At 31.7% G+C, this 25,602-nt stretch overlaps 1 protein-coding gene across 3 annotated transcripts in view; it reads left to right on the top strand.

Moving 5' to 3' along the window:
• LOC107450835 (gamma-glutamylaminecyclotransferase) overlaps nt 1-24,932 on the top strand; it is a 46,249-nt gene extending 21,317 nt beyond the window's left edge. For 2 of the 3 annotated variants that reach the window (XM_071184119.1, XM_071184117.1), the window contains exons 3-4: nt 15,913-16,217; nt 24,777-24,932. In XM_071184119.1, coding sequence (XP_071040220.1) covers nt 15,913-16,217; nt 24,777-24,813 — 342 coding nt within the window. In that variant the 3' untranslated portion in view covers nt 24,814-24,932. The remainder of the gene's footprint in view (nt 1-15,912; nt 16,218-24,776) is intronic. The other variant, XM_071184118.1, reaches the window with a different exon arrangement.
• Nucleotides 24,933-25,602: the final 670 nt, after the last annotated feature.

The following is a 25,602-nucleotide window of genomic DNA, read 5'->3' as shown; positions in this document are numbered from 1 at the left end:
TTAGGAAGATATGTAACGTAGTTTAACTATGAATTCCTTTCAAATGAAGAAATATTAAAAGAAAATGCACTCAACTAAAAATTTTGCCCCACTAAATATCTTTGTATTTTATTTTTGAATAAAAATCTTTTAGAGTTGATTAACAGAATGATATCTAGTTAACTGTTCATTGAAGTTTCTTTGCTGTTTAAAATTAACTTTCTCTAAACTCCTTTATGCCATGCTTTTGAGATTTAATTAGTCATGCCATCTTGAAACAATGGATTTTTCCGGCAACGAAAATTTCTCATTAAAATTTAAAAAAGGTTTCTTCTTAAAATGAATTTAAAATAGAAAAAAAAATATTTTTATGAGAAAATAAAAAGTTTAAATAATTGCTTGTCTAGGCAATGGATGGCTGAATAAAACTCAAAATTTTACTGTAGAAATACCTTAATCCCAGATAACTTGCATCTGTTAATTATTCTACTAGGTCTACGGAAATTATAACATTTTTATTTCTCCTCTTATGTCAAAATATCAATGTAACTTACGAGAAATGCACTAAAATTTATTCAGTAAGGTTAAGTGCTAAAATTTAACGTTTGCTCTCTGAAAATATTAAAGTAATACGGTAACGTCCATCCAGCAATCACTATATAAGCAAAAGACAATAAGTTCGAACAGTATTTAAGGGATAAATTTCTTAGAGATAGAAACCAAAAACAACACCACTTAAATAATTAATTTTATTCAATGCTAAATTCATAAAACATACTGTGATTTTTGGATTTTAAATTTTTTATTCCAGTAAGATTAAATGGTAAAATTTAACTTTCGCTCTCTGAAATAATGTAACATCTAGGCATCACTGTGTCGACAAAAAAAAACAATATTTAAAGAAGGATAACTTTCTCAACAATAAACAGGATAAATAACTTAACGCTTTAAAAACTTCAATTTTATTCAAATATAGTTTTAAATTCATAAAATACAGAAATTTTTCAGTTTAAACTAAATATGCAAGCACACTTAATGCTGTAACATCAAAATACAATATAAAGCATCTTTTTTAGTCGTTTTTCAATAAAAATTTGCCAACTGCAATTTTTGGAAAAATTTTAGTAAAATGCATAGTATGAAGCTTTTACACAGCTTCAATATTCTATTTTCTCGTATTTTTATTAGAAAATTTTAACTTAAACTTTTTGTAGCGTGGTTTGTTCTAATTGTTTTAACTTAATAGCAGTTAACAGATTTTGTATCAGAGCCACGCAAGAACTTCAATATGAAATATAAACAATTTTGTTCCAGTACAACTATGTATAAAATTACATAAAAACAATTACGACAGCTTGATTTCAAAAGGAAAGCTAAATTATATGAATAATAGTACTGAATTAAGCATTCAAAGAAAGTGTTTTTAAGGAAAATATTTAGATTATAAAATCCACGTTTTAATTTTTTTATTTTTTTTTAAAAAACTTTTTTCTATATCCAGCACAATGTAATTTTATACAAAAGGAATATATCCGACTAAAATAAACTTATTTCAAATTTTAGCAACCTTTAAGCAAATGTGAGAGTAAGTTTTGGAATAAAAAGCATTTTTTTCGCACACTAATAAATAAAATATTCCTCTATTTCAGTTATATAAATCATAACTTTTTATTTCCAATTTTCATTAAAATTTAATAGATTTTATTAGTCTGCTTTTACTTATTAAAGCTTTGTATTATTCGAACACAAACTCAGAAATTCTGCCAAATCTGTGTCTGGCAAGTAGTTACATGTATATGTATTGCCTTAATTTTATTTTTGTTTATCTAAATAATCGCTCAGTATGTATTAATGAATAAGCTAATAAATTTTTTATTTTACAACCGAAAAATGCTGCTTACACTGAAATTTAACGTTAAACTTTCGACACAGTATGAGGACATTGTTCCACAGCAGTAACTTGCACGCATGAACCGAGAAGTTCCGAAACGGCTGAATGACTGTGAAACACGAAGAGAAGGCAGAACGGCCGTCTACCACCTCCACTTCATGCCCCACACTCCCCCAGTCGTTACGAAACTTCCGATCCACACCTGCACACTTCTCTGCTGCAGATCGATGTCCCCGTAATGCACAGAAAGCATCCGTCGAATGCCAGTTCATCACAGCTTTTTAGTGAATTAATTTTCAAATTTTTTAAAACGTTCAATATTCATATAACACTCTAGTAAGTCTAGCTAGGAAGTTTTTGAATCATTTTTTTTCTTTTTAAATTTTTTACTTTGTGCTGAATATATTTATAGTAGCATTTTAGTGAAATAAATTTTGATAATATTCACCCTTCATATTATAACGAGTTAAAAAGTTACAAGTTTCAGTATCTAATAGGCATTAAAAAAACTATTTTATACTTTGTGTTGAATATGTTCTCAACAAAAAGTTTATTTTAATGCAGTCTGATGTTCACTAATTTTGACATTTTAATACCTATATGTTATGAACATAAAAAATTTTGGTTACACTTACAATACATAGCATAAAATATAGAATACTAATATCAATTTGAGAACAAATTAAAGGATGAAGAAAAGTTAGCCAAGAAATTCGTTTAAAATCCACAAAATTACGATTCATACAATTTTAATCGTTAGTTTTCCATTTAATGCAAAATCAAAGAAGCAAGATAAATTTACTTTAAAAATGATGTTTATTTAAACTCGTTTCAATTCAAGTCTTTTTAAGGTTCGATTTTTTAATTTAAAAAATTGAATATTTAAGTTTTTAATATAGTATAAATGTTTAAGAAGAGATTTATTGCCAATAGTACGCGAAGTTCATTTCTTATTTATAAAAAGTTTACCTGTGCCTGGAATGGTATTTCTTATTGGTAAACATTCGCATGCGTCAGGTCTGCTTCGATTTCATCAAAAAATGGGTGAGTGAGAAAAAGTCGTGGTGTTTGAAGTGCGTATTTCAGGAAGTACACCAAACTAAATTACCAATTTTCGACGATAATCATCCTGGAGTAGCATCTTCCCTTCGAACATTATCTCTATTTTAAGAATTTGATTTTACTTCATTCTAGAAACATAAGCAATATATACAAATGGATCAATCAGGAGCGGTCAAATTAAAAACATTTGGCTTTAGTTTCTTAAATTAAAATACTTTTTATTACCATATTGATTACCCACAGCTTATGGGTCGCAATTATTTTCCAGTCACATTTCTAGGGCATTATTCGATAAATTAAATTTGCCAATATCATATTAGGAACCTGATAGAATAGTAACATTTAGGATATATTTAAAATTTTGTAAATACTTGAGGTCATATAGAGTCACTTTTAAAATTTTATATCAAAAACTGAGCATGCTTATCAATGGTAAATTAAAATTCTGAAAACCTTCATTTTATTATTATATTTGAACTAACCCCGATTGTTTCCGCTTTCTCAGAATTCCGGGAGCATTCAAATGTGTTATTACAGAATTGTCACCTTTTGCTATATAGGGTAAAAATGTATTTCTTAAATTTAAGTTGGTAACTTGCTTTCAATATTTTCGATATGGGCTCAGGATTGTAGAGTAATTTTATAAAAAATTTGGATAAAAATATACTATAGAAATTGAACGGATTACTGTATTGCGTAAACAAATTAGAGAACTCACCATCGGCTGAAGTTGTCCTCGTTAAGGAAGTTATTTTAAAGAAACACTACAAAAAAATTAATATGAAAGATAGTAATTTAACTCAAATCGATTTTAAGTGAAAAGAAAGCACAAAAATTAAACGGGACAAGAGTTAGGAATTCATTGCATTTAATTATTTAAGATTTCCTTTAAATTTAAACAAGAAATAGCAGTTTTCACTGTGTACCATTGAATTATTTCATACATTTGTAGACAAAATACTTTATTTGTGATAACTGAAGTATGTAAGGAGAGCTTGTTTTGGAACTTGTTACAAATTTACAATATTAGACAAACTTCATGTTAACAAATCTGGATAAAATGCCTATTTTAAACAAGGGAGAAATTATTGCAATCTTAATTATTTTGTCACTAATTGTTATCATATTATAGTTACCTATTACTCTAATTAAAATAGAACTATTTCGATAGTCTTAAATATTTTAGAGTGGAAAATAACTAAAATTAGCTTCAAAAATTCTTTTGCACACTGAGATTTAAGTGGGTCGCAAGGTTTAAGTTTGGTTAAGTTATAAATTTAATATTTTCAATGAACGCGAAGTTACAGATCTCTCTCATATTGAAAATTCCTAAAACAAAATATTAAAACTTGCTCCTTATTTTACTTTATAAACAGATCTCCGAATTTAAAATTTGGTTCAACTTTTTCAGATACACATTTACTATATTGAATTTAAATTTTTTTAAAAATCATTGAAATTAGCTTCTAGAAACTGAACTGGACTGTAAATAGGAAAGACTTAGTTACTATAGCATACTAAAATTTATAAATTTGTTATATTTCAAAGTAAGAACTTAATTTATGGAGAAAAGTTTGTTTTCTGGAATTAAACACAAGATGAAATTCCCGGGCGATTTCATCCCATGTTTTATTCCATTTATAAAAAATTACTCCGATAAAAATTTCTTATAATCTGAAAGTTCTCAAAACTATATTCAAATCTATAGCCATATGACTCTAGATTATCAATTTTTATATAAAAGCATTGCGTTATTTTAACAAATTACATCAATAGAATAAGTATTTCTTTTGCATTGCTTGATTTGCACCTAAAAAGTACTTACTGTAACACATAGCATTTGCACTACTTACATAGACTGCATACACGATTTTATATTGCATACACAAAACTAAGCATTTCATAGCATACATTCATTTGCAAGGTAACAAATTTGACTAGTTTCATATTCTGGGACCTACAAAAATACAGAATTTCTAGGAATCAGAATCAATTTTTAAGAGTCCAGCATGCTCTAGAATTTAGAACAGCATAAAAGAGTTCTGCTGCATTCTTGGCCCAACTGAATTTCTAAACGCAGTAGCGACCAGATATTTAAGATAGTTGTAGATCAATGATGTTACTATTAACACTCCTAAATACTTTTTGCAGTTTAGATTATTAGTATTAATGTTAGTGTTTAGTAAAATCCAATGTTAGTAGCATCAAAGTATTTAGAAGTGTAACAGTGTTGCTGATACCAGTTTAAAATACCTACATCAATGCCATCTACTTACTGTAACAATTGGTTTTCCAAAGTACTTACTTCATTTCTCACCAATTTTGGAAGCTCTTTGATATCGAACGTAAATAAAATTAAAAATCAAGATATTGTACTGATATTTTACAAGCAATACGAAAGAAATAAAATATTCCAATTTCATGAACAGTACCAAATTAGAAAAAATACATAGTCATATATTTTCTTCCTTATTTTTAGATTTCTTAACTAGTTTCTCATAATTTAACTGTAATTCACTATAAAATAGCAATATTATTTTCACTTTTTAAAATTTCTCTTAAACAGATTTTAACTTACATTATTAGACTAGAAAAAAAAAACTCTACTTTTGAAAGTGATAAGTAAAAAAATAAAATCCGTCGAAATCAAATTGCCCATATTTGGGATATAACAACCCATATACTCATCCTAAAAATAAGTTAATTTTTTCCTGCACAGAATTTAAAAATAAAAATGAAACACTTATGACTTTTTTTTAAACTAATGATTACAATTAAATTGGATTTATTGAACTTTGTACAAAAATATTAACGATGATACTTTCAAGAAATTCCTGTCAATATGTTTCATTATATTTTGTTTTGAAAGTATACTTATCCTAAAAGAAATTTCCTCTCAGAACTGAAATTTTTTTCCCGAAATTAAGAAAACAAATTACGCGGTGTTGAGTACCATATACAATGTTTAATTATGTGCTGAATCTAATGAAAGTTGTATTGGCTGTTTTGTTTATATTTGTGTGCATGCATCCTTAGAAACTAAGCAATAAGTAAAATACACTTAAAACGAAACATTTAGACCGGATATTAAAATAAACCATTTAATAAATAAGTTTAAACAGTAAAAATTCATTAAAAAGAAATCTGGATTTAGAACTTTAAAAATTTCATTGTTAAGAGTAACATGACGCCCGGGTCGAATAAGGTAATCTATTCTGTTTTACATTTATATACTATACAAGTTAGTGTAAAGTATACTTATTTAACTGTATTCATGAATATTTGCTTTACTGGCAACGAAGAATATTTAATGAATAAGACCACAGAATGTTTACTTCGAAAAATAGTTTGACAAATATGCAATGCAGTTTACCACTTTGGTGAACTCTATGACCCGAGATTGTTAAGTTAAAGGTGTTTTTACAACATGTAGAACGAATAGAATCTAGAGCTTTCCTAAACTTCAGTTAAAACAGTATTTTATCAGTGTTTTTTGTTTTAAAAAAAATATTAAGATGTCTAGATACGTTTTATTTCAGTCCAATATAATTCGTATAAATGCAATTTTCATAATTTCTTTGAAAAAGTAATTTTTTAGCAAATTGTTTGTGTAATAATGCTTAAAAAGCTAAAATAAGTTAATAATAATTAGCATGTGAAAGCCGTCGCAAAGTGATTTTTAGATACGATTCTAACATGTTTACTAGTAAAGGATTTTTTTAAATTTTTTGAAGACTAAAATTTGCACCAACTCTCAAAAACTAATTAAACATTTCTTAACTTGATGAATTATCTGGTTTGATAGAAATTTCAATGGGAACCCAAAATCGTATGATTACATTCTTTGAGGCTAGACAATATCTATTTAAGCAAACAAGTTTTTAAACAACAAAAAATTTTGCCCATAGACTTATAAAAGTATTTGTCAATGCTTGGTTGTTTATTAAATTTATTAGCTTTTATTGTAAATTTCTGGCATATAACAAAGTTATAAATTCTATTACGATATACAGCACACCAGGTGACCAAGGTCTGTAACAAACCATATGACATCAAAAACTATGACTGCAAAATTCAAGGTTTGATATCTTTACCATTGCTTTGAAGAGTAATTGTCAGTTCTCATAAAATTAATCGCAATTTCGAAACATGCAGTATATTTTTTATCTATCCGTTAAATTTGAAAATTTTGAATTTTTTTAAAAATGAAATTGCAAGGGACTTGGAACTTTAATATATGAAGATTTGTAGAATACATTAAAAAAATTCGCAAGTATAACATTCGATCGTACCTGTGTACAGTTTACTACTACCGATAACCAAAATACGAGTAACGTGTAATACCAGAATAAAACTACCAACCTCTAAATTTCTAATCATATAAATATTTCAATAGAAACTAGGGACTTAAAATATTGGTTTTCTAATTACTCATAAATATATTAATAATTTTCTGACGCAATAACCTGTTCTCAAATTATAAATTAAAATAAATTTAATTAAAAAATAAAATTATTTTGTATAATAAATGTAACAAAGACTGCTTTTAAAATAAACCTTAAGAAGAGTGACTAATTTCAAAACTAAATTTAAGAATTTTGACCTAACTTTTAACACAAAACAGCAAGATAAACTTTGAATATATCATGATAAAAAAATTATTGAGTCAAATAAATCATACATATCTAACAATGATTATGTAAGAGTTAAATTTTGCCTTTAAAGCGCTGCTCCAAGTCAATAATACAGTCAATGTGCGGCTCCAAGTCAATAATCCAGTCGAAGCATCGCTCCGAGTCAATAGTCCAGTCGAAGCATCGCTCCGAGTCAATAGTCCAGTCGAAACATCGCTCCGAGTCAATAGTCCAGTCGAAGCATCGCTCCGAGTCAATAGTCCAGTCGAAGCATCGCTCCGGGTCAATAGTCCAGTCGAAGTATCGCTCAGAGTCAATAATCCAGTCGAAGCGTGGCTCCGAGTCAATAATCCAGTCAAAGCGTGGCTCCAAGTCAATAATCCAGCCAAAGCGTGGCTCCGAGTCAATATTCCAGTCAAAGCGTGGCTCCAAATCAATAATCCAGTCAAAGCGTGGCTCCAATTACTGTAGATGCAATTGCCAATTCACTTATTGTGACACAGCAATATTTAGAATTCTAAATTTCATATAAATTTAAAAACATTTCCTTACGGTAAAGTCAAAATTACTAATTATTCACAGATTTAAAAGCCTAATTTTAAAGTGAGCAATCCTGTATATGAAAATTTTCTATACAAGTTAATTTAGACATAACATGGTAGGGTAACTCGGTTACCCTAATTTTCGAGCAGAGAACACGCATAGAAGTGTCTGGATAGCTTAAATAGACTTTCACCCCATGGTCGTAGTTATATTACGGCGGTCAAGTAGTTACAGCGGTTAAGCAGTTTATTGTTGGTCATTATTAACAAAAGATAATTTAGAAGCAATGCTTTGATTCAGAATTCGAATCGTAACATTAAATTACACTATATCCACGCAAGGTGGATGTAGGCTCGTGACTTTAATTTTACCATCAAAATTACAAGAAACAATTAACTGCTTAAAGTCATTCTTAATAATTAAGATTTATATATTTAATGAAAAGTCGTACCACATTAAAGTTTAACTATAGAATAAAATCCAGAAAACTCGGGGCGTGGGAAATTCTGAAAGCTGAAGCACCAAATTGTAATACAGAGCATCACACGTTTATAATATAAATTCACTGTATAACTACAGCGAATATTTATAAGTAGTGCAATACTCTTTAATTATACGACATAGAAACGAAAAAATGACACCGTTGTCTAATTTTTATATTTCAAAATAAAGGTTTTATGCAGATCGCTCGGTTACTTGCATATTTGTAAGTGTTTAAGTTCTATCAAAAGTTCGGGACTCTTTCCTGTGACCTTTTCCTACTTGGTGCAGCAGTCCCTAGATCAATTGGACCACTGTGAGATTAGTACTAAAACAGTGTTGTTGTTGTTGTTGTTGCTCATTTTCGTTGCACTAGAGCTGCACAATGGGCTTTTGGTGACGGTCTGAAAAACATCCCTGAGGATGATCCGAAGATATGCCATCACAATTTTGATCCTCTGCAGAGGGGATGGCACCCCCGCTTCGGTAGCTCGACGACGTGCAAGCGAGGTCGAGCACTTTACAATAGAACAGTTTAACGAGGACCCATACCGCACACCCTCGATTCCTATGCAGACTGATCCAAGTGGTCACCCACTCGCACACTGACTGCAGCCAGTGATGCTTGACTTCTGTGATCTGCTGGGAACCGTGTCTTTACAATCAGTCCACTGCTGGACACTAAATTAGTGTAGTGCAAGAATGCTTCTGTATTGTCTTTGTATAATAAAAAAGGGAAAATGCCCAAATTATCTCTAAGAGGTCATTTGTATTACTTTATTAAGAAGTTAACAATGAAATATTGCAAATCTTACTGAAATTAAAATAATTATGACGAGGTGCACAATTATTTCTTTGTTTCTTCAAAGCAAAATATATATATATATATATATAATGAATAAATAAAAATATTCCTACAATAACTTTTGAAGAATCTTGTGAAGTATTTTATTAGCCATAGGATTTAGTGACTTTGCTTGTTGTGTGACAGACGGAAATCGTTGGTAGATTTGCACCCAGGCTTTGCTAAATCACTTCAGCACTAGAAAACGGTAGGTATTTTATTTAAGTTGCACCTGAGTTGCAAATTGGCGACGGTCTGGGAAACATCCCTGAGGATGATCCGAAGACATGCGACAGCAATTTTGATCCTCTGCTCCCCTGCTTTGGTAGCCCAACGACCTGCGAGCAAATTCGAGCACTTTACGGTAGAACAGTTTAACGAGGACCAATACCTCACACCCTCGGTCCCTACACAGACTGATCTAAATGGTCGTCCTCCTACACACTCACCTCAGTCGATGATGCTTGAATTCGGTGATCTGTCCATTGCGGGACTTGAGGGTAAAGGTCTCTAAATTTTCAAATAATCAAAAATGTAGACATAATTTTGGATGTGTTAATTTAGAAACTCTACTCTGTACGTTCCGCCTCCTTTTATGAGGCAAATGGGGTTGTTTTGTAGGGTAGAATTGAAGTTCTTCCAGACAGACAAGTGAGGTAATGTTCGCAGTGTATTTTTGTACGCTGAATTAATCGAGATTAATCCCCAAAGGATCGGACCTATAGGTAAGATGTTATAAGCGTTTCATATTCAAAAAGTACAAATTTATACTAGTACCTGTTACATGTGAGACGTTATTTCCATCTATTTTTCAAGGTGAATCGAATGAAATTATAAACAAATCATTAAAATAGTTCAAAAGTTGCAAGACTTTATATATATATATGAAAAGTATTACTTTTAACTCGTACTTATATATACACTTTACATTACCAGCTAGGTAGAATCTGAACAAGCAAAGTATATGCTTCAAAGACTCCTTTACGCTGAATTGAATGCCTCGAGACTACATTGCGAGACTAATAGTTCAGAAGTTATGAGGATTTTCTTCATAATAAGTGCAATTCAAAAATAGAACATCTTACACTTAAAAAAATCACCTTTCAACTTTTTAAATATTAGTCTTGTTGACTCATGTTTATTATCATAGGCTTGAATTAGAAAAATATGCACAGGAAATAATACCTCATTTGTCTGTCTTGCAATGTAGATGTATAAATAAGTGCATGTACAAAATTGTAGTATTTATACACAAAACGCTGATAAATTCTAAATTCGATCACCATAGTATTGGTCTCATTTAAGTCAGCGTAAAAATTGTTACAGAAAAATACTTTACATGTGTTAATAATTCATGTAAAGTAATGTAAAGGGTATAAATTAGTCCGCATCAAACGTAATACGTCTTCCGCACATGACTTGCACCAACCACATTGCTGGCGTAAATTATCCTCAGCGGTAGACGGATCATGGTTTAGAGTTCAGTAGCCACCATGCTAATTTTGGGAGGTTTTCGAGGATTTTCTCTCCATGTAACGCAAATGCGAGTTAGTTTATTCAAAGAGTCCATTCTGAAGGCAAATTTTACCCGATACTTGATCCAGGAGTTCCCTTGTCTTCTGGATTGGGTTCAAAATTACAAGGCTACGGGGTTCAACATTGGTAGTCGTAAACTCAAAAAATCGGGTTTCCAATTGGCTGATTGTGGTGCTCGTTATTGTAGTGCGACCGAAGTCAAGCATCACTGACTGCTGTCATTTAGCGGGTGGGTGACCACTTCGATCAGTCTACGTAAAGACCGACGGTGTGAAGTATCGGCCCTTGTTAAATTGTTCTACTGTAAAGTGCTCGAATTCGCTCGCAGGTCGTTATGCAGTTCTAGTGCGACGTAAATTATATACCTACCAGCCGTTTTTTAGTGCTGAAGCGATTTAGCGAAACGGGATAAAAATCTACCAATGATTTCAGTCTGTCACCCAACAACAAAGTCACTAAATCCTATGGCTAATAAAATACTTCACAAGATTCCTCAATAGTTATTCTAAGAATATTTTTTTTTCTTTGAAGAAATAAAGATATGTAGAAAGGTGGGTACTTTACTTACGTCACACTGGAGTTGCACAATCGGCTATTGGCAACTGTCTGGGAAACATCCCTGGGAGTGATCCGAAGGCATGTCACCGCAATTTTGATCCTCTGCAGCCCTCTGCTTTGGTAGCCCAACGACCTGCACGTGAAGTCGAGCACTCTTCGGTAGAACAGAGGACCGATACAGCGCACCCTATTTCCCTACACAGGCTGATCGAAGCGGTCCCCCCCCCCCCCTCCCGCTTACAGACCGCAGCCAGTGATACTTGACTTATGAGTTCTATTGGGAACCGTGTCTTTACGATCAGTCCACTACTGGACAAGAAATAAAGAATAATTGCCACCTCGTCATAAGTGTATATTTTAATTTAAGTAAGTTTTGTAAGATTTCATTGTTAACTTCTTAATATAGCCATACTAATGATCTCTTAGTGATAATCTGGGCATTTTCCCTTTTTTATGATGCCAAGACAATACAGACGCATGGCAACAATTTTTTTCTTTTAAATATCACAATTTATGTCTACGTTTTACCGAAATGTACAGGTTTAAAACGTTATATATAACAGGGAGTCGCATACAATCTCTGGCCAAATTATTATACGCACTCTAAGATTCTATGTAAAATCTTAATTATCAGGTGATACTCTATACAGCTCTTATTGTTTTTACGCAGTTTCGTTCGTGTATCAATTGGATAAATGAGACGATATATTATATAAATATAGAACATTTATTATATTAGGTATTATATTAGTCTATTATAATAATTATACCAAATGATGAGACGCACTGTAGATTTCTAATAATGGCATGTTTTGCACGAGTTTATAGGCTGTACTTTTATATTTAAACATACATGTAATGGGTTTTTATTCAGAATATTTTTTATATACTTCCTATTTGTATTTATTTTTAACGTATTGCATTACAATGTTAACCCATTGATACTCGAACATAAACAAGTGCAAACCGGTTTCAGTTACATAAAAACAATAATGCTGTAGAGTATCATAGAATAATTAAGATTTTACATAGAAACTGATTGTGCGTCCAATAATTTGACCTGAGACTGTAAATGTTGAGATAAACATCTAAGGGAGTTCGGGAGCACATCATCAGAATTAAAATTGCGTACGAACTTATGCACGAAATGTCATAATACACCGCTAGGGGTTCTTTCCTATTATGAATGGCACCTTCATGTGTTTTATGGAGCGTCCCTAGCCGCGTATGGCCACATTTATGGACATAAGTTTCTATGCAATTTTAATCTCGATGTTGTGTTCTAATTCCCCTAGGAGTACACAACATTTACGAGATCCTCTGTTAAATAGAACGTTTTAAAACTTGTACATTGAAAAAAAGAAGACTAAAAATGACATTTTGTTTTTAAAAAAAAAGATCTGTCGATTTCAAAACTAATTACAGATTTGAAATTTCCACACCCGAATTAGACAAGTACTTTATGTAAGTGAAACCAAAAATGTGCTCACCCGTGTTAACAAATTGCGTTCAGTTTTAATAATTAAATCAAGAAAATTTTTTTTTTGTTTACATCCGATTGTGATAGTAACGAAATATAAAAAATAATTATTGTATTTTTCAATTTTATGTAAATTTTCTTTTCATAAGAAACAGTGCAAATTCAAAATAAAACACTAAAAAAATGTATAAAATTGAATTTTCACTGGCACTTAAAAGTAGGTCTAGCGGCCCTGGTACTGATAGCTTTTGAGAACTAAACTTAAAAAAAAAAAATCTGACACTTGTAGTTTTATGTAACCGTCGTTGAAAAGCCGACCCAATTTTGAGTTTACGACAACCCATGTTCAACTCCGTATCCTTGTAATTTTGAATCCAATCCAGACGACAAGGCAACTCTTGGATCAAGCATTGGGAGAAATTTGCCTTTGTAGAGGACTTTTTGATGGATCCCGCATTTGCATCACATGTAGAGGAAAACCTCCCACTGTCAACCTAACGGCAAGGGGACCCATGATCCGTCTACAATGAAGATATTTTACATCAGCACTGTGATCGGTACATGCCGGATGGGGAACCGATCAGCCATCGCTGAGATTCGAACCCTGTTCCACTCACTGTTAGGAGGAACGCTCTATCCCCACCACGACTCTTAGACTTGTAGTGCATGCATTTTTAAAAACATTTCAACAACAGCGCCTATGCCTTTGAATGGGTAAATTGACCATGAACCCGGTTGGGTTCAAAATTTACTAGATATGGGTGCTGCTATAAGAACAGAGGGACCAATATTGGGATGTCTAGATTTTTTAATATCGGTCCGAGAATGGCCAATATAGAACTTACATTGATTTAATGATTGAACCTACATTGGTTCTGATTATGGGCCGGATTTTGATGACATTTGCATTTTTGGAAATTTTTTGTCTTTTAGAGCATTTTTTTAGATTTATAGGGCATTTTAATTTAAATTTTGGGGCGTATTTTGCATTTTAATGCATTTTTTAAAGTTTTTTGTTAATTTTTTCCAATTTTTATTATTTTTTATCAATTTTCATTATTACACTGGCTTCCAAACAATGAAGAAAATCTATAGAATATTAACAGGTGAAGCAAAATCTTTTCAAATTGAAGAAGAATTGTCAGTAAGTGTGACCGTCCTTTTCAAGTAAGCACCAATAACATCAGTAGACGTTGAAAGAAGCCTCTCCTGGTATGAAAATTTGCTTTCAGACAAGAGACGCTCGTTTACATTTCAAAATATTAAAAAAAAATTTGATAATCCAATGTAATTCTGATATTTAGCAATATTATGAGATGGAAGTTGTTATATTCATTTAAGTTTCTATACAAAATAAAAATATTTTGGTGTCAAGATATTTTCCTTTTTTTGTTATTTTAGGATATAAAACAAATTTTTCAAACTTTAATGAACGTAGAACAAGTATTGCATTGCTTTATATTTTTTAAATGACTCATAATAATTTTAAAGAGCAAAAAAAATTTTTAATTCAATATTTTTACTTTATTTCAGGCATTTTTTGCGCAATTTTTGGATTTTTAAGGGCAGTTTTTGCACTTTTTAAGGGCATTAGTTGGGATTTTTTAGGTCATCAAAATCCGGGCTCTAGTTATGATGGATATCGGGTGAATTTGACAATTTTCTATAGGATCGATATTGGTTGTAGAGTGACTGTAAAATATCGGGTGCATTGGAAAATTCTATATAGAGTCAATATCAGTAAAATAAAGTAACTTTGAGCCAAGATTCGACTCGATTACTGAGCAAAGAGCTTTTTCCGATATTGGCCCTACATAGAATAGTCCGGTTCGCGCGATATTTTACAGCCACTTTATAACCGGCCTTATATAGAATTGTCGATATTTTATATTCATTATTCAGCCACTATATTAGCAGTATGTAGGTCGATATCGATTCAATAAAGGACCCAATATTAAAAAAAAAATTGGTCCCTGGGTGTCTGACCCATATCGAGTCGATTTTGAACCCAAGAAGGTAAAATTGTTGTCAGGGCTTGCCACGGTAAACAATCGAATGGATGCCCATTCAAAAACAAACATGCTGTTGTGGAAATGTTTTTACAAGATCAGTACAACAACTACAAGTGCCGTGATGGCTCCTGGGATAGAGCCTTGCAATGAGAGGAACAGGGCCCAGAGATGGCTGATCGATACGAATTCCGCATCCGGACACAGAGATGATTGTGCTCCGGAAAAAAATCCGGATTTTTCGCTAACCACGATCCGGAAATCCAAGGTTCAGAAGTTTCAAGAAATCATCGATCAAAAATTTTTGTATATTTTATTAAAAAATATTAGAACTAGAATTTATACTTGGCATCTCTTTCATTTTTAATTTTTTTTTCCTGGTATAATAATAAATGTGATTAGAGATAAAAGTAAACATATACAAAATTATTCATTTAAATTATGCTGCATATAATTTATTTAGAATCGCATGTTTTGAACATATCAATGATTTAAATTTATAAAGACATTAATTTTTCGAAATTCGTCATTAATGATTTTCAGGATTTTTGAGTTGGGGGCCCACAATCACTCCTGCGCAATACTGATATCCCCAGTGGGATCATAGGTTAGCCGTGGGAGGTTTTCCTTACCATGTAACGCAAGTTAGTTCCATCAAAAAGGGAAGGTCTGTTCTTATAGTAGCCATATCGAGCCAATTTTGAACCCAACTGGGACCAAGGTAAAATTGTTACTAGGGTAATTTATTTTGTTGCTTGGGTGGCTTTTGGTAAAAAGGGTCTTTGAAAGTTCTGAGGACCTTACAAATTCTTTTGCAGAATGGTTACCATAATTTTTTTTCAACAAAAAGGAAAGAAAAAAAAGTAGTTATTGATTTTATCTAAAATATCTTTCAGAATATCGTGGGAGAAATATTTTTGGTGGATCAGAAGATGCTTTCCCATATGGATGCATTCGAATGCCACCCCACCTACTACACGCGGATCGAAGTGGAAGTAGAAGTGCTGGAGAAAGAAAATGATTCGAAATTCAATCTCCCAACGATTGTGAAGCCCTGGGTCTACTTTCTCATGAGATTTCGTCCCGACCTTCTGACGCTGAATTACTTGGAAGATTATCATTCACGGGGCTCACATGGCTTGGAATACATAAGCAGGTATAAGAGACCTCCTGCCCAAGACTATTATGATGATGTTAAAATGTAACTATGGCTTTTCATACTATAACACCCAGATAGCAAAAAAATGGTTTATTTTCACTCAGCAAAAACCTTTTAATGTAAATTTAAAACGGTTTTTTATACGGTTTACGTGTGAACCTTAAAACGTGATCTGTGACCATCTGCTCTATTCTACGCACATTACCCTCATCAAATTACCTCATCGCACATTACCTTGGAAACAATTAAAATAAAACAATTAAACAGTATCCAGCGAATACCACTCTTAACTATCACGAAGGCCTATGTTACAACGAGCACAGAGGCAATCCAGATAATGACGGGTGTTATGCCAATTGGTCTGAAAATCGTGGAGGACATCTTTTGCAAAAGGGTGAGGTGGGACTGGAGACTCGAGGACATAAATTATATTCTACCTATTGCTTTTGTTTATAACATAGATTTTGAGAAACCAGCCCTAGGGCATCCTTCAGATTACATTGCCTTGCCCTGGGGATATAGCAGCCCTAAAGATCAGGGAGTGGAGATCTACACTGATGGCTCTCTGATGGAGGCAGACTGTCCGAATAAATTCAGGACTTCACACGCAATGATAGTCAAGAACAACGGTATCACGATTTTCAAAGCCTCCACCAGAGTCACTGATAACACCAACATATTTATTGCAGAGCTGTTGGCAATCTAGTCTGCCCTGATATGGTTACGTCAGCATGATATTACACATGCAACGATTTTTTCAGACTCACTATCATCCCTCCAGGCCCTAGCTAACCCAGAACTCAGTTCCAAACTTATAGAAGAGATCAAAAAAATTTGGAATAAGAACACTATTTTGAACTGGGTAAAAGCACATGTGGGGATCCAGGGCAATGAGGAGGCAGACAGGGCCGCAAAGGAAGACATTGGTTCTGACAGTGTAGATCTCCAGGTTCTGAAGACCCCCAAACAAACCAAAACAGAAATCAAACAATATTTAATGGCAAGGTGGAAAACCAAATGGCAAAATTCTGAGAAAGGCAGGCATACATTTAAATTCATTAAGACCCCGTCAACTACAAGGTTGCAAACTAATTTCTATTTTAACCAATTTCTGACGGGGCACGGAGTGTTCGGAGTATACCAAAACAAATTTTTTAATAAATCAGATATTTGCTCAAACTGTAACCAAAGACAAACCATAGAGCATCTTTTCTATAATTGTGATCGGTACCGGACACTCCGAAAAAATTATTTCTTCCAAAAAACAAGCCAACAAATTTTTGCAGACAAGGTCTGTAGAGAAATTATTAAGATTATCATTAAAACTACTCTTGGGGAACATATGGCATTAATAAACGAAATTGACAATAACTAAAATTTTAACCTGCTTGATCTAACCACCTTGACAAAACTTTTTTTTTGGATCACATTGACATTTTAGTGTTTTAACTTGCCTTTGCATGCTTTAGGTTTGTTTACAACCTTTGGATTTTAATACATTTGGTATTTTACATTGCGATTGTATTTTATACACGGTTTTTAGATTGTTATACACCCCTTTTAGTATATATTGGTATTTTATCCTCTGTATTTTTTTGTACTTTAATTGAATTTACTGTGCTTTACTTGTTGTTCTTCATTTTAACTACCTGTTACTACTTCACTCTCACTATTTTGGTTCTACCAGCATGATTCAAGCTGGCTTGATTGGCTGTATCCTTTCAATGCCCTATTGGCAAGTGTATACATCTGTGATTTTGTCTCTGTTTTAACCTATCAATTTTAGCACTATATTCATTTATCCTTTCACCTTTTGGTGATTTTATGAGTGTATTTACGGCTGTTTTTGGTGCAATTGTTGGATTTTTTTTGTCTTGTATTGAGGGGTCCACCAGCTCTGGCTCACTCAGTTTTTACTGGTTGTCTCAGGGTTAGTAATTTTCATATTTTATATATATATAATTTTTGTATTTTATTTATATAAGGGTTAATAATTTTTGTATTTTTTTTATATAAGGGTCTGTTGACCTATTTTAATGATCCACTGTATTTGGCGTATGGGCCTAGGCCGCTGTATAATTTCAAGTTACCTTGGAAAGCAATCTTCTATATGAAAACCTTAAATCGAGGTTGACTTAGGGTTTTCAAGCAAGAAAATAATCCATGAATAAAGCTAGTCTCAAGGTGAAAATAATCTTAAATCTAGATATTTATGAGGTTTCTTTTCGCAAAGTTTCGTATGCACAGCTAAAATCCACCTTGTCATGAAATTTTAATGGACAATGCAATTTGATCCTATCGCTAGTGTGACGTCAGCTAATACGTCACGATGGACCTCAGTGACAATACTTTTTTTAAAAAAAGAATGAAAGGTTTGAAACTGCAATATTTTTGTTTTATTGAAAAAAAAAAGGTTTTTAGTGCAAACATTTTCGTGACACTAAAAAGAAAGTAGTATCATCTGATTGGAAGATTGCCAAGTTTTATTTGGGAGTTTTGCTGCTGGACTGTTGGACTGCACGCGTGCTTTGTGATATTGTATATACGATGGTTGCTGTAGAGCAGGGGTGGCGAACCTTTATACACCAACGTGCAATTTTTTCTAAAAAAAACTGTTTAATGATGTCATAGACGTGCCGTCAAATAATTTTGACTTCGTGATTATTGGGAAAATAATAACACTAAATACTATCAACTCTAAACTCTTCATTTACTATGAAAAAAAATACATTTTGCAATGTCTCAGTTATACAAGTAATTCAACTTAAAGTAACATCAAAGTGACTTCTGTTGTTGCAGATTAGATGACCAATAACTTATATTAGGTTGTAAGATGTTAGTTTAAGCAGGACTGTTGATTTTTTTTTTGCTAGTTATTTATTGTTAGCTGGTTTTTTACGGTTATTAACTGTTTTTTAGTATTAATTTATTTTTTTATTAATAATTGTTTCAGGGTGCGTAGCCAAATCTTTGAATCAAAAATAAACACTTTTTAAAAACTTTTCAAGCACTTTACAAAAATTTTCAAGCACTCAAAAAATTCATATTCAATCAATGATATTATTGAAAAACAAAAACTTTTTATAAACAGTTTTAGCGTTAAAAAAAACCCAAAAAGAAACGGGCGTAAATCGAAACAATCAGTACTTTCCCACATCACCGAGTGAATTCAACTTGACCCTGAACTCAGAACAAAAGTACCCTTACCCCCTACGTCAAAAAAAGTGTTAGAAGTAAAATAAAATAAACAAGAACAAAATTAAAATAAATTAAAAAGAAAAACATTTCATAAGGATCTGATATTCTCTATCCGAATTGGAGCACTCGGGTTTCGGTTTCAAGTGTGCGCATGCGCAAGTCATAACATGGGTACGACATGAAGTCCGCGTCAATGATTACGTAGCAAACTCCCCATTTTTCGTGAAATGCATGGGATCCACCAGATATCACTGAAGAGAAGAAAAAAAATTATTCGGAAAAAAAGCACTTTTTAAAAACGCCAGCTGAAAAAAGCACCTTTAAGAGCTTTTAAAAACGAAATCCCCCCAAAAAGCACCTTTAAGTACTTTTTACAAACGCTACGCACCCTGTGTTTATTATTTTGTTTGTTTTTTTGTGAATTTTAATTTAATTGTTACATATGCTTCATAGCGTAATAACATTTGTGTAATAACAATTCATAGTGTAACAACAATTGTGATCGGTGGAGTGCCCAAAATATTGTGTCGCGTGCCATAAATGGCACGCGTGCCATTGGTTCGCCATCCCTGCTTTAGGGTATGAAAACTGTAAAATTTAAGAGCGAAATCTTGTTTAAATTCCTTTCAAGTATGTTTCCTAGACCTTTCTTCTTATTCAATATTTTTGAAACACAGTTGTAGAATATTATGTGCTTATGCGCATCTTTTATAAAATAATTTACTTATTATATGTCAGTTAGTATTGTCGATTCTTTTCTTTTTATTGTTAAGAAAATGTTTACTAAAAAACTTTTTTCCATAAAGCAAAAAACTATTTCAGTTTCAAACCTTTTACCTTAAAAGGATTAAAAATTATTTTTTAAAAGGATTGTCACTTAACTAGAGATAAGATCAAATTGCATTGTCCATTAAAATTTCAAGACAAGGTGGATGATAGCTGAACATGTGTTGCGAAAAGAAACCTTATAATGACCTACATTTAAGATTATTTTCACCTCGAGACTAGCTTCATGAAAAGATTTTTTTTTCACACTTGAAAACCCAAAGTCAACCTCTATTTAAGGTTTTTATATAGAAGGTTGTTATCCAAGGTTTGGGATTAGGGTAATGTGCATAGAATAGAGCAGATGGTCACACATCTCGTTTTAAGGTTAGAAGGTTTGTTCGTAAACCGCATAAAAAATAAAACATATTTAGGTTTACATTATAAGGTTTTTGCTGAGTGAAAATAAACCTTATTTTGCTACCTGGGAATGGATTTTTCTATGGAATGGTGATTTTGTTGTTGAGTTAATAAGTCTTCTCTTTTATTTAACGTACAAAGGTTTCTTAATCATTTGATTCAAACTCTTTTGAGTTTTATTTCAGGTCCATTTTAATTTTGTATTTTTTGACAACAGTTGTCGACACAAAGAGCAAGATCAGTTTGGGAACGGTAAAATCGTCCAGCAGGACACATTGACTTCCATTTCATTACATTGAGCTAAAAAAATTAAACTAAATCGTACTTCTGTCAGGTATCTCTGAAATTCAGGTTGCAAAAAACTGAAAGTAGTTGCACAAGGTATATAATATGATAATGCCCATTAAACTATCTCCTCAAACTGAAGCAACATACTACTTTAACAAACACTTACAAGGTTTCTTGGATGCTTTACCTAATACAAACCTTATACAGTGGTCCGTTAACGGATCTTTCACAAAATATCCTTTTGTAAAAACGGACCCTTCACAAAATAATTTATCTTTTAATCGGACCCATCACAAATTTGTTTATCTTCATTATTGTTTTGTTAATCCAATAAACCCTTCCCGGAGGGGGGGGGGTTCAAGACAAACTAAGTTTCCCTAAGTTTAAATTCCAAACGTAGTATTCCAGGAAAATATTTCTACTTTTACAAACATCGTGTGCACATTCTTATTAATACTAAATCATATTTTTTTTCGTAAATAAATAATTGATCAATTTATATTTATTCATAAAATTAATTAATAGAGTATTTAGTAAATAAAAACTATTTTCTGGCAATTTTTTAAATAAAATATTATAAATTTAAGAATTGTTTAAGTTTACTTAATGCGTAACACATTAGAAGTGATACATAACTAAGTTGTGTTATTTAAAATACGTCAATTGAAATTATTGAAAATGTGAGTGATTTTGTTTCCATTATTCGTCAGAAATGAATATTCTGTATTGAGCAGTATAGGCTAAATGCCAAATAACAGGACCCTATTTGCACACAAATTCACAAAAGCAGGACACTGGTTGAAAGAATGTGACTTAACGCTTATTTTATATTCACAGATTATGAATAGTTTTTTCTCTCTCACAATTTTACAAAAACAGGACCTTTCACAAAATGCCTGGACAGACCCCTGCCTTATACCTAACTCATGTTGCATACTCATGGAGCTGATCTAAGCTATTGGCTAGATCAGGGTTGCCACAGTAAAAAAAAATGAACAAAATACTAGTTGCTTTTAGTAGCCTAAAGCATGGAAATAGTTGCCAAAAACTATGAAAATAGTTGCTTAAATAAGAACAAAAATATGACAAAATTTATGACTTATTCTTATATACTGTTGGTAGCAAATAAGATGATTTTTTATATATATATGGGAGATTCTCACGAAATATGACAATTCACTGTCCTTTGCTCCAAGATCTAATCTAATAGTCATTTTCCTGGCATGTCTTAAACAATGTTTCCAATAATAACTAGCTTCAAAACTTCCCATAAATTTTTCAATATCTAATTAGGCAGAGGGTATTATTTACAAAAACTTTGTTTAAAAAATTTTTTTCTGTCAATAATTTGTTTGTCCCACGAAAATCTGTCATTTTCCTGGCTACTTTTATTTAATGGTTTATAACCAAAATAGATAGAGCCAGCAATCAATATCTTATGTTAATAGATTGATTAGATACCCTCCTATATGAACATGTCTTGTTGCATGAACAAAGAACTAATTTTCTGGTTCAAAATCTATTTCAAAAATTTTTTCAAGATGAGTAGGTTTTTGTGTTGTCATTTTCCTGGCTTCTTGAAATTATTAATAACATAAACTACATAGATTTATCTGAGTTATTTTAAGAAATCCTGTTGTTTTCTGCAGAAGGTAAATGTCTTAGTCCAAAATATTAAATTAAAGTTATATGCTATAAAATGGCGAATTTGTCATTATTCTGGCTGTCATTTTTCTGGCTTATGAATTCCAGGACATTGAAGTGCTACCAGAATTTTTTTTTTTAACTGCTAATACTGTAAGGAGGAAAACCAAATATTAACCTAATACCAAGTTTATGTATGATTGTAATATGGTTGGATGTATTCAAAGTTACTTATTTACAAAACAAATTTGATTCTTTCTACAGTGGATAAAAATAATTAATTTAAGCAATTTATGGTCCATCTAACATAAAGGCTGAAGTTCAGTTACTCACTATTAACTTAAAATGACTGTTTTTTAAACTTCTAAGCTAATATGTCATTCTCCTGGCATTCAAGATTTGATGAGTTTCTATTTTTTTTTTCTCGAGCAAATGTCAATGAACTACACTGCTGTCTGTAAGATATTAATAAATGTAACTAAAGAAGTATACAAAAAAAATTTTAGATTATTTTGAAGACTTGAAACTTGAAGAAATTTTTCAGTCCGAATCGTCATGTTTAAAAAGAATCACCCATATGTTAGTGTTCAAGTTCTAAATTTCTATCTATCGATCTATATATATATATAATTGTGAAAAGTGATTACTCAAATTCGGAATTCACGCATCGTATTAAGTAACCATTACCATTGTAACCGTAACCATTGAAAGGGCGATCGTGAAACGAAATAGACTTACAATGGGATCTGTAGCAAATCGAACGCATTAAAAAGTGATGACTCGAATTTACAATACAAACTTTTTTATTTTTTAAGTGGAAAAAAAAATTCTGTGTGTTCAGAAGCTCGCGCAAGTTTTCAACCCAATTTATGTTAAAATTACATCTCTGGGAATACAGAAAAGTTTCCCTTTCCTGAAAATAGTTATTATTATTTTTTTTTTTAGCATTTTCAGGCATGAAAAGTTGCCATAGCCGCCTCATGCCAAAAATAGTTGCATTTTAGTCGATTGTGTGGTGGCAACCCTGCCACATCAGTTGGGATAAGCAGCAGCAGCAATTTATTATCATTTCTTTTTTAATTTTAGTTTCTATCTTCAAATATTTGAGTACAAAACTATTTAACTATATGCATTCATTTTTTAAAAAAAAAATATTTAAAGTGAATAAAAATGAGGATAATTAACCCCTTGCACTATTTCCAAGAGATCGTGATGAAAATTTTATGCCAAATTGGAATATCACGAGTCAGGTTTTTAATCGACATTACAGGCCAAACATGAACAGGGTATCAGCTACATTTTAGATTTTTAAATCCATGACTCATTCCAAGAATTTTTCATGACTTAACGAAGTTATTATTTCCTCCGACAAAAAAGTAACAATAAGTTTTAAAAAGCATTATAATAACATTCATTGAAATGATTGGCATAACCAAAACTTTTATACTCTGTATTTTCATATTTATTAAAAAAAAAAAAAAAGAGTAAAGAATGAGTTGAAGCACTAAAATAGCTGAAAAAAATACAAAAGCAAATACTCTTCCTCTTCTTTTTTTTTCTGCAGAATTACATTCTAAAGATACTTTTCTTGTTTCTCGGAAAATAAAGTATTACTCCTGATTTCACTGGTCTCATTTCGGAATTTAAAAAAAAAAAAAAAAAATCGGAAATGACTGTCTTGCTTCAGCTAGAATCTTAAATTGTAAAATAAAAGTAAATAATAAATAAATTTAAAAAAAATCTGAAATCTCAGAAGTTTAAAAGATAATTCTTTCATTCATTTTTTGAAAAAACATAAGAACATTTTATATTTTAATAAAATATAACTGTAAGTGGGGAGTTTGTTTCGAATTCAGATATTCGGGGAGGGGGGGAGGGTAAATTCCGCTTTAAAAATTAGATTTTTCGGCAACCTAAATCCATGAATTTCTATGATTTTTTTTAAAATCATGACAAATTTTATTCAAAACCGAATCCATGACTTTCGAGGTACCCTGATGAATATCAGGGTCTGTATACTTAATCTCAGGATAAACAAGAATGTCTGAATGGGCTCTCCTGAATAGATATTGTCTCCTAATCTCTCTCGTCTTAGGTTCTTTTCGCGAAGGTGCATAAGTTAGGCACGGCTTGTTTCGAATTTCAGCTTAGTACAAGGGGTTAAAAAAAAGGGGGTATTATAGGAAGAGGCAGGTAATCATGCAATATTTTTTATATTCATTTTTATTTCAAATTTAATGTAATATGTTTAAAACTACTTAACAAAATGTATTTTCTCTTTGTTAGTGAGGATACAACAGATCCGGAAGACATCTATAAATAATTACGGATGTTATGGAATCACACATAATTCTGCGTCACTCCGATAAAATAGAATCATAAATAATTGTTTTGATTACAAATTTGTATGCCTTTGTGAATAAAATATTTAATTTTGACAAATTTCGAATTCAAAACAATTTACAGTCCCTGGCCATATTATTAGACGCACTTTAAGATTCTATGTAAAATCTTAATTATCAGGTGATACTCTATACAGCTTTATTGTTTTTATCCGACTGTTTGCACTTGTTTACGTTAGTGTATCAATGGGTTAACATTGTAATGCAATACGTTAAAAATAAATACAAATAGGAAGTATATAAAAAATCTGAATAAAAACCCATTACATGTATGTTTAAATATAAAAGTATTGCATAGAAACTCGTGTCTATCATGTCATTATTAAAAGACTACATTGCGTCTAATAATGTAATCTAATTATTATAATATACTAATGCAGTGTTTTCCCTACAGCGCGAGAACCTCGCATATTTTTTTCTTTTCTCGCATTAAAAAATGATTACCGCGAGAAATTCGGGCATTCTATAAAGCAATTTCAAAATTCGCGAATTTCTTGCATTTTGAAAAAAATTTCTCATTGCGCCATTTAGAATGAAATCTGTTTCACTTTTCTTCCTGGATCTTTCATTATTTTCAACATCTGCCCCATTATCTAGCTTCCCTATTTACCAGTATTGTTCAGAACCTTTAAGAACAACAGAACACCATCCCTCGGAACCTCTTTCAGAACGCATTTCTCTGCAACCATGTGTTTACCCTAGGTAAGGTT

Source organism: Parasteatoda tepidariorum, chromosome 8 (genome assembly GCF_043381705.1).
Source record: "Parasteatoda tepidariorum isolate YZ-2023 chromosome 8, CAS_Ptep_4.0, whole genome shotgun sequence".
In the NCBI taxonomy this organism is placed as follows: Eukaryota; Metazoa; Arthropoda; class Arachnida; order Araneae; family Theridiidae; genus Parasteatoda; species Parasteatoda tepidariorum.
The sequence above is the reverse complement of the archived record's forward strand: the minus strand, read 5'-3'. Positions and strand labels throughout refer to the sequence as shown.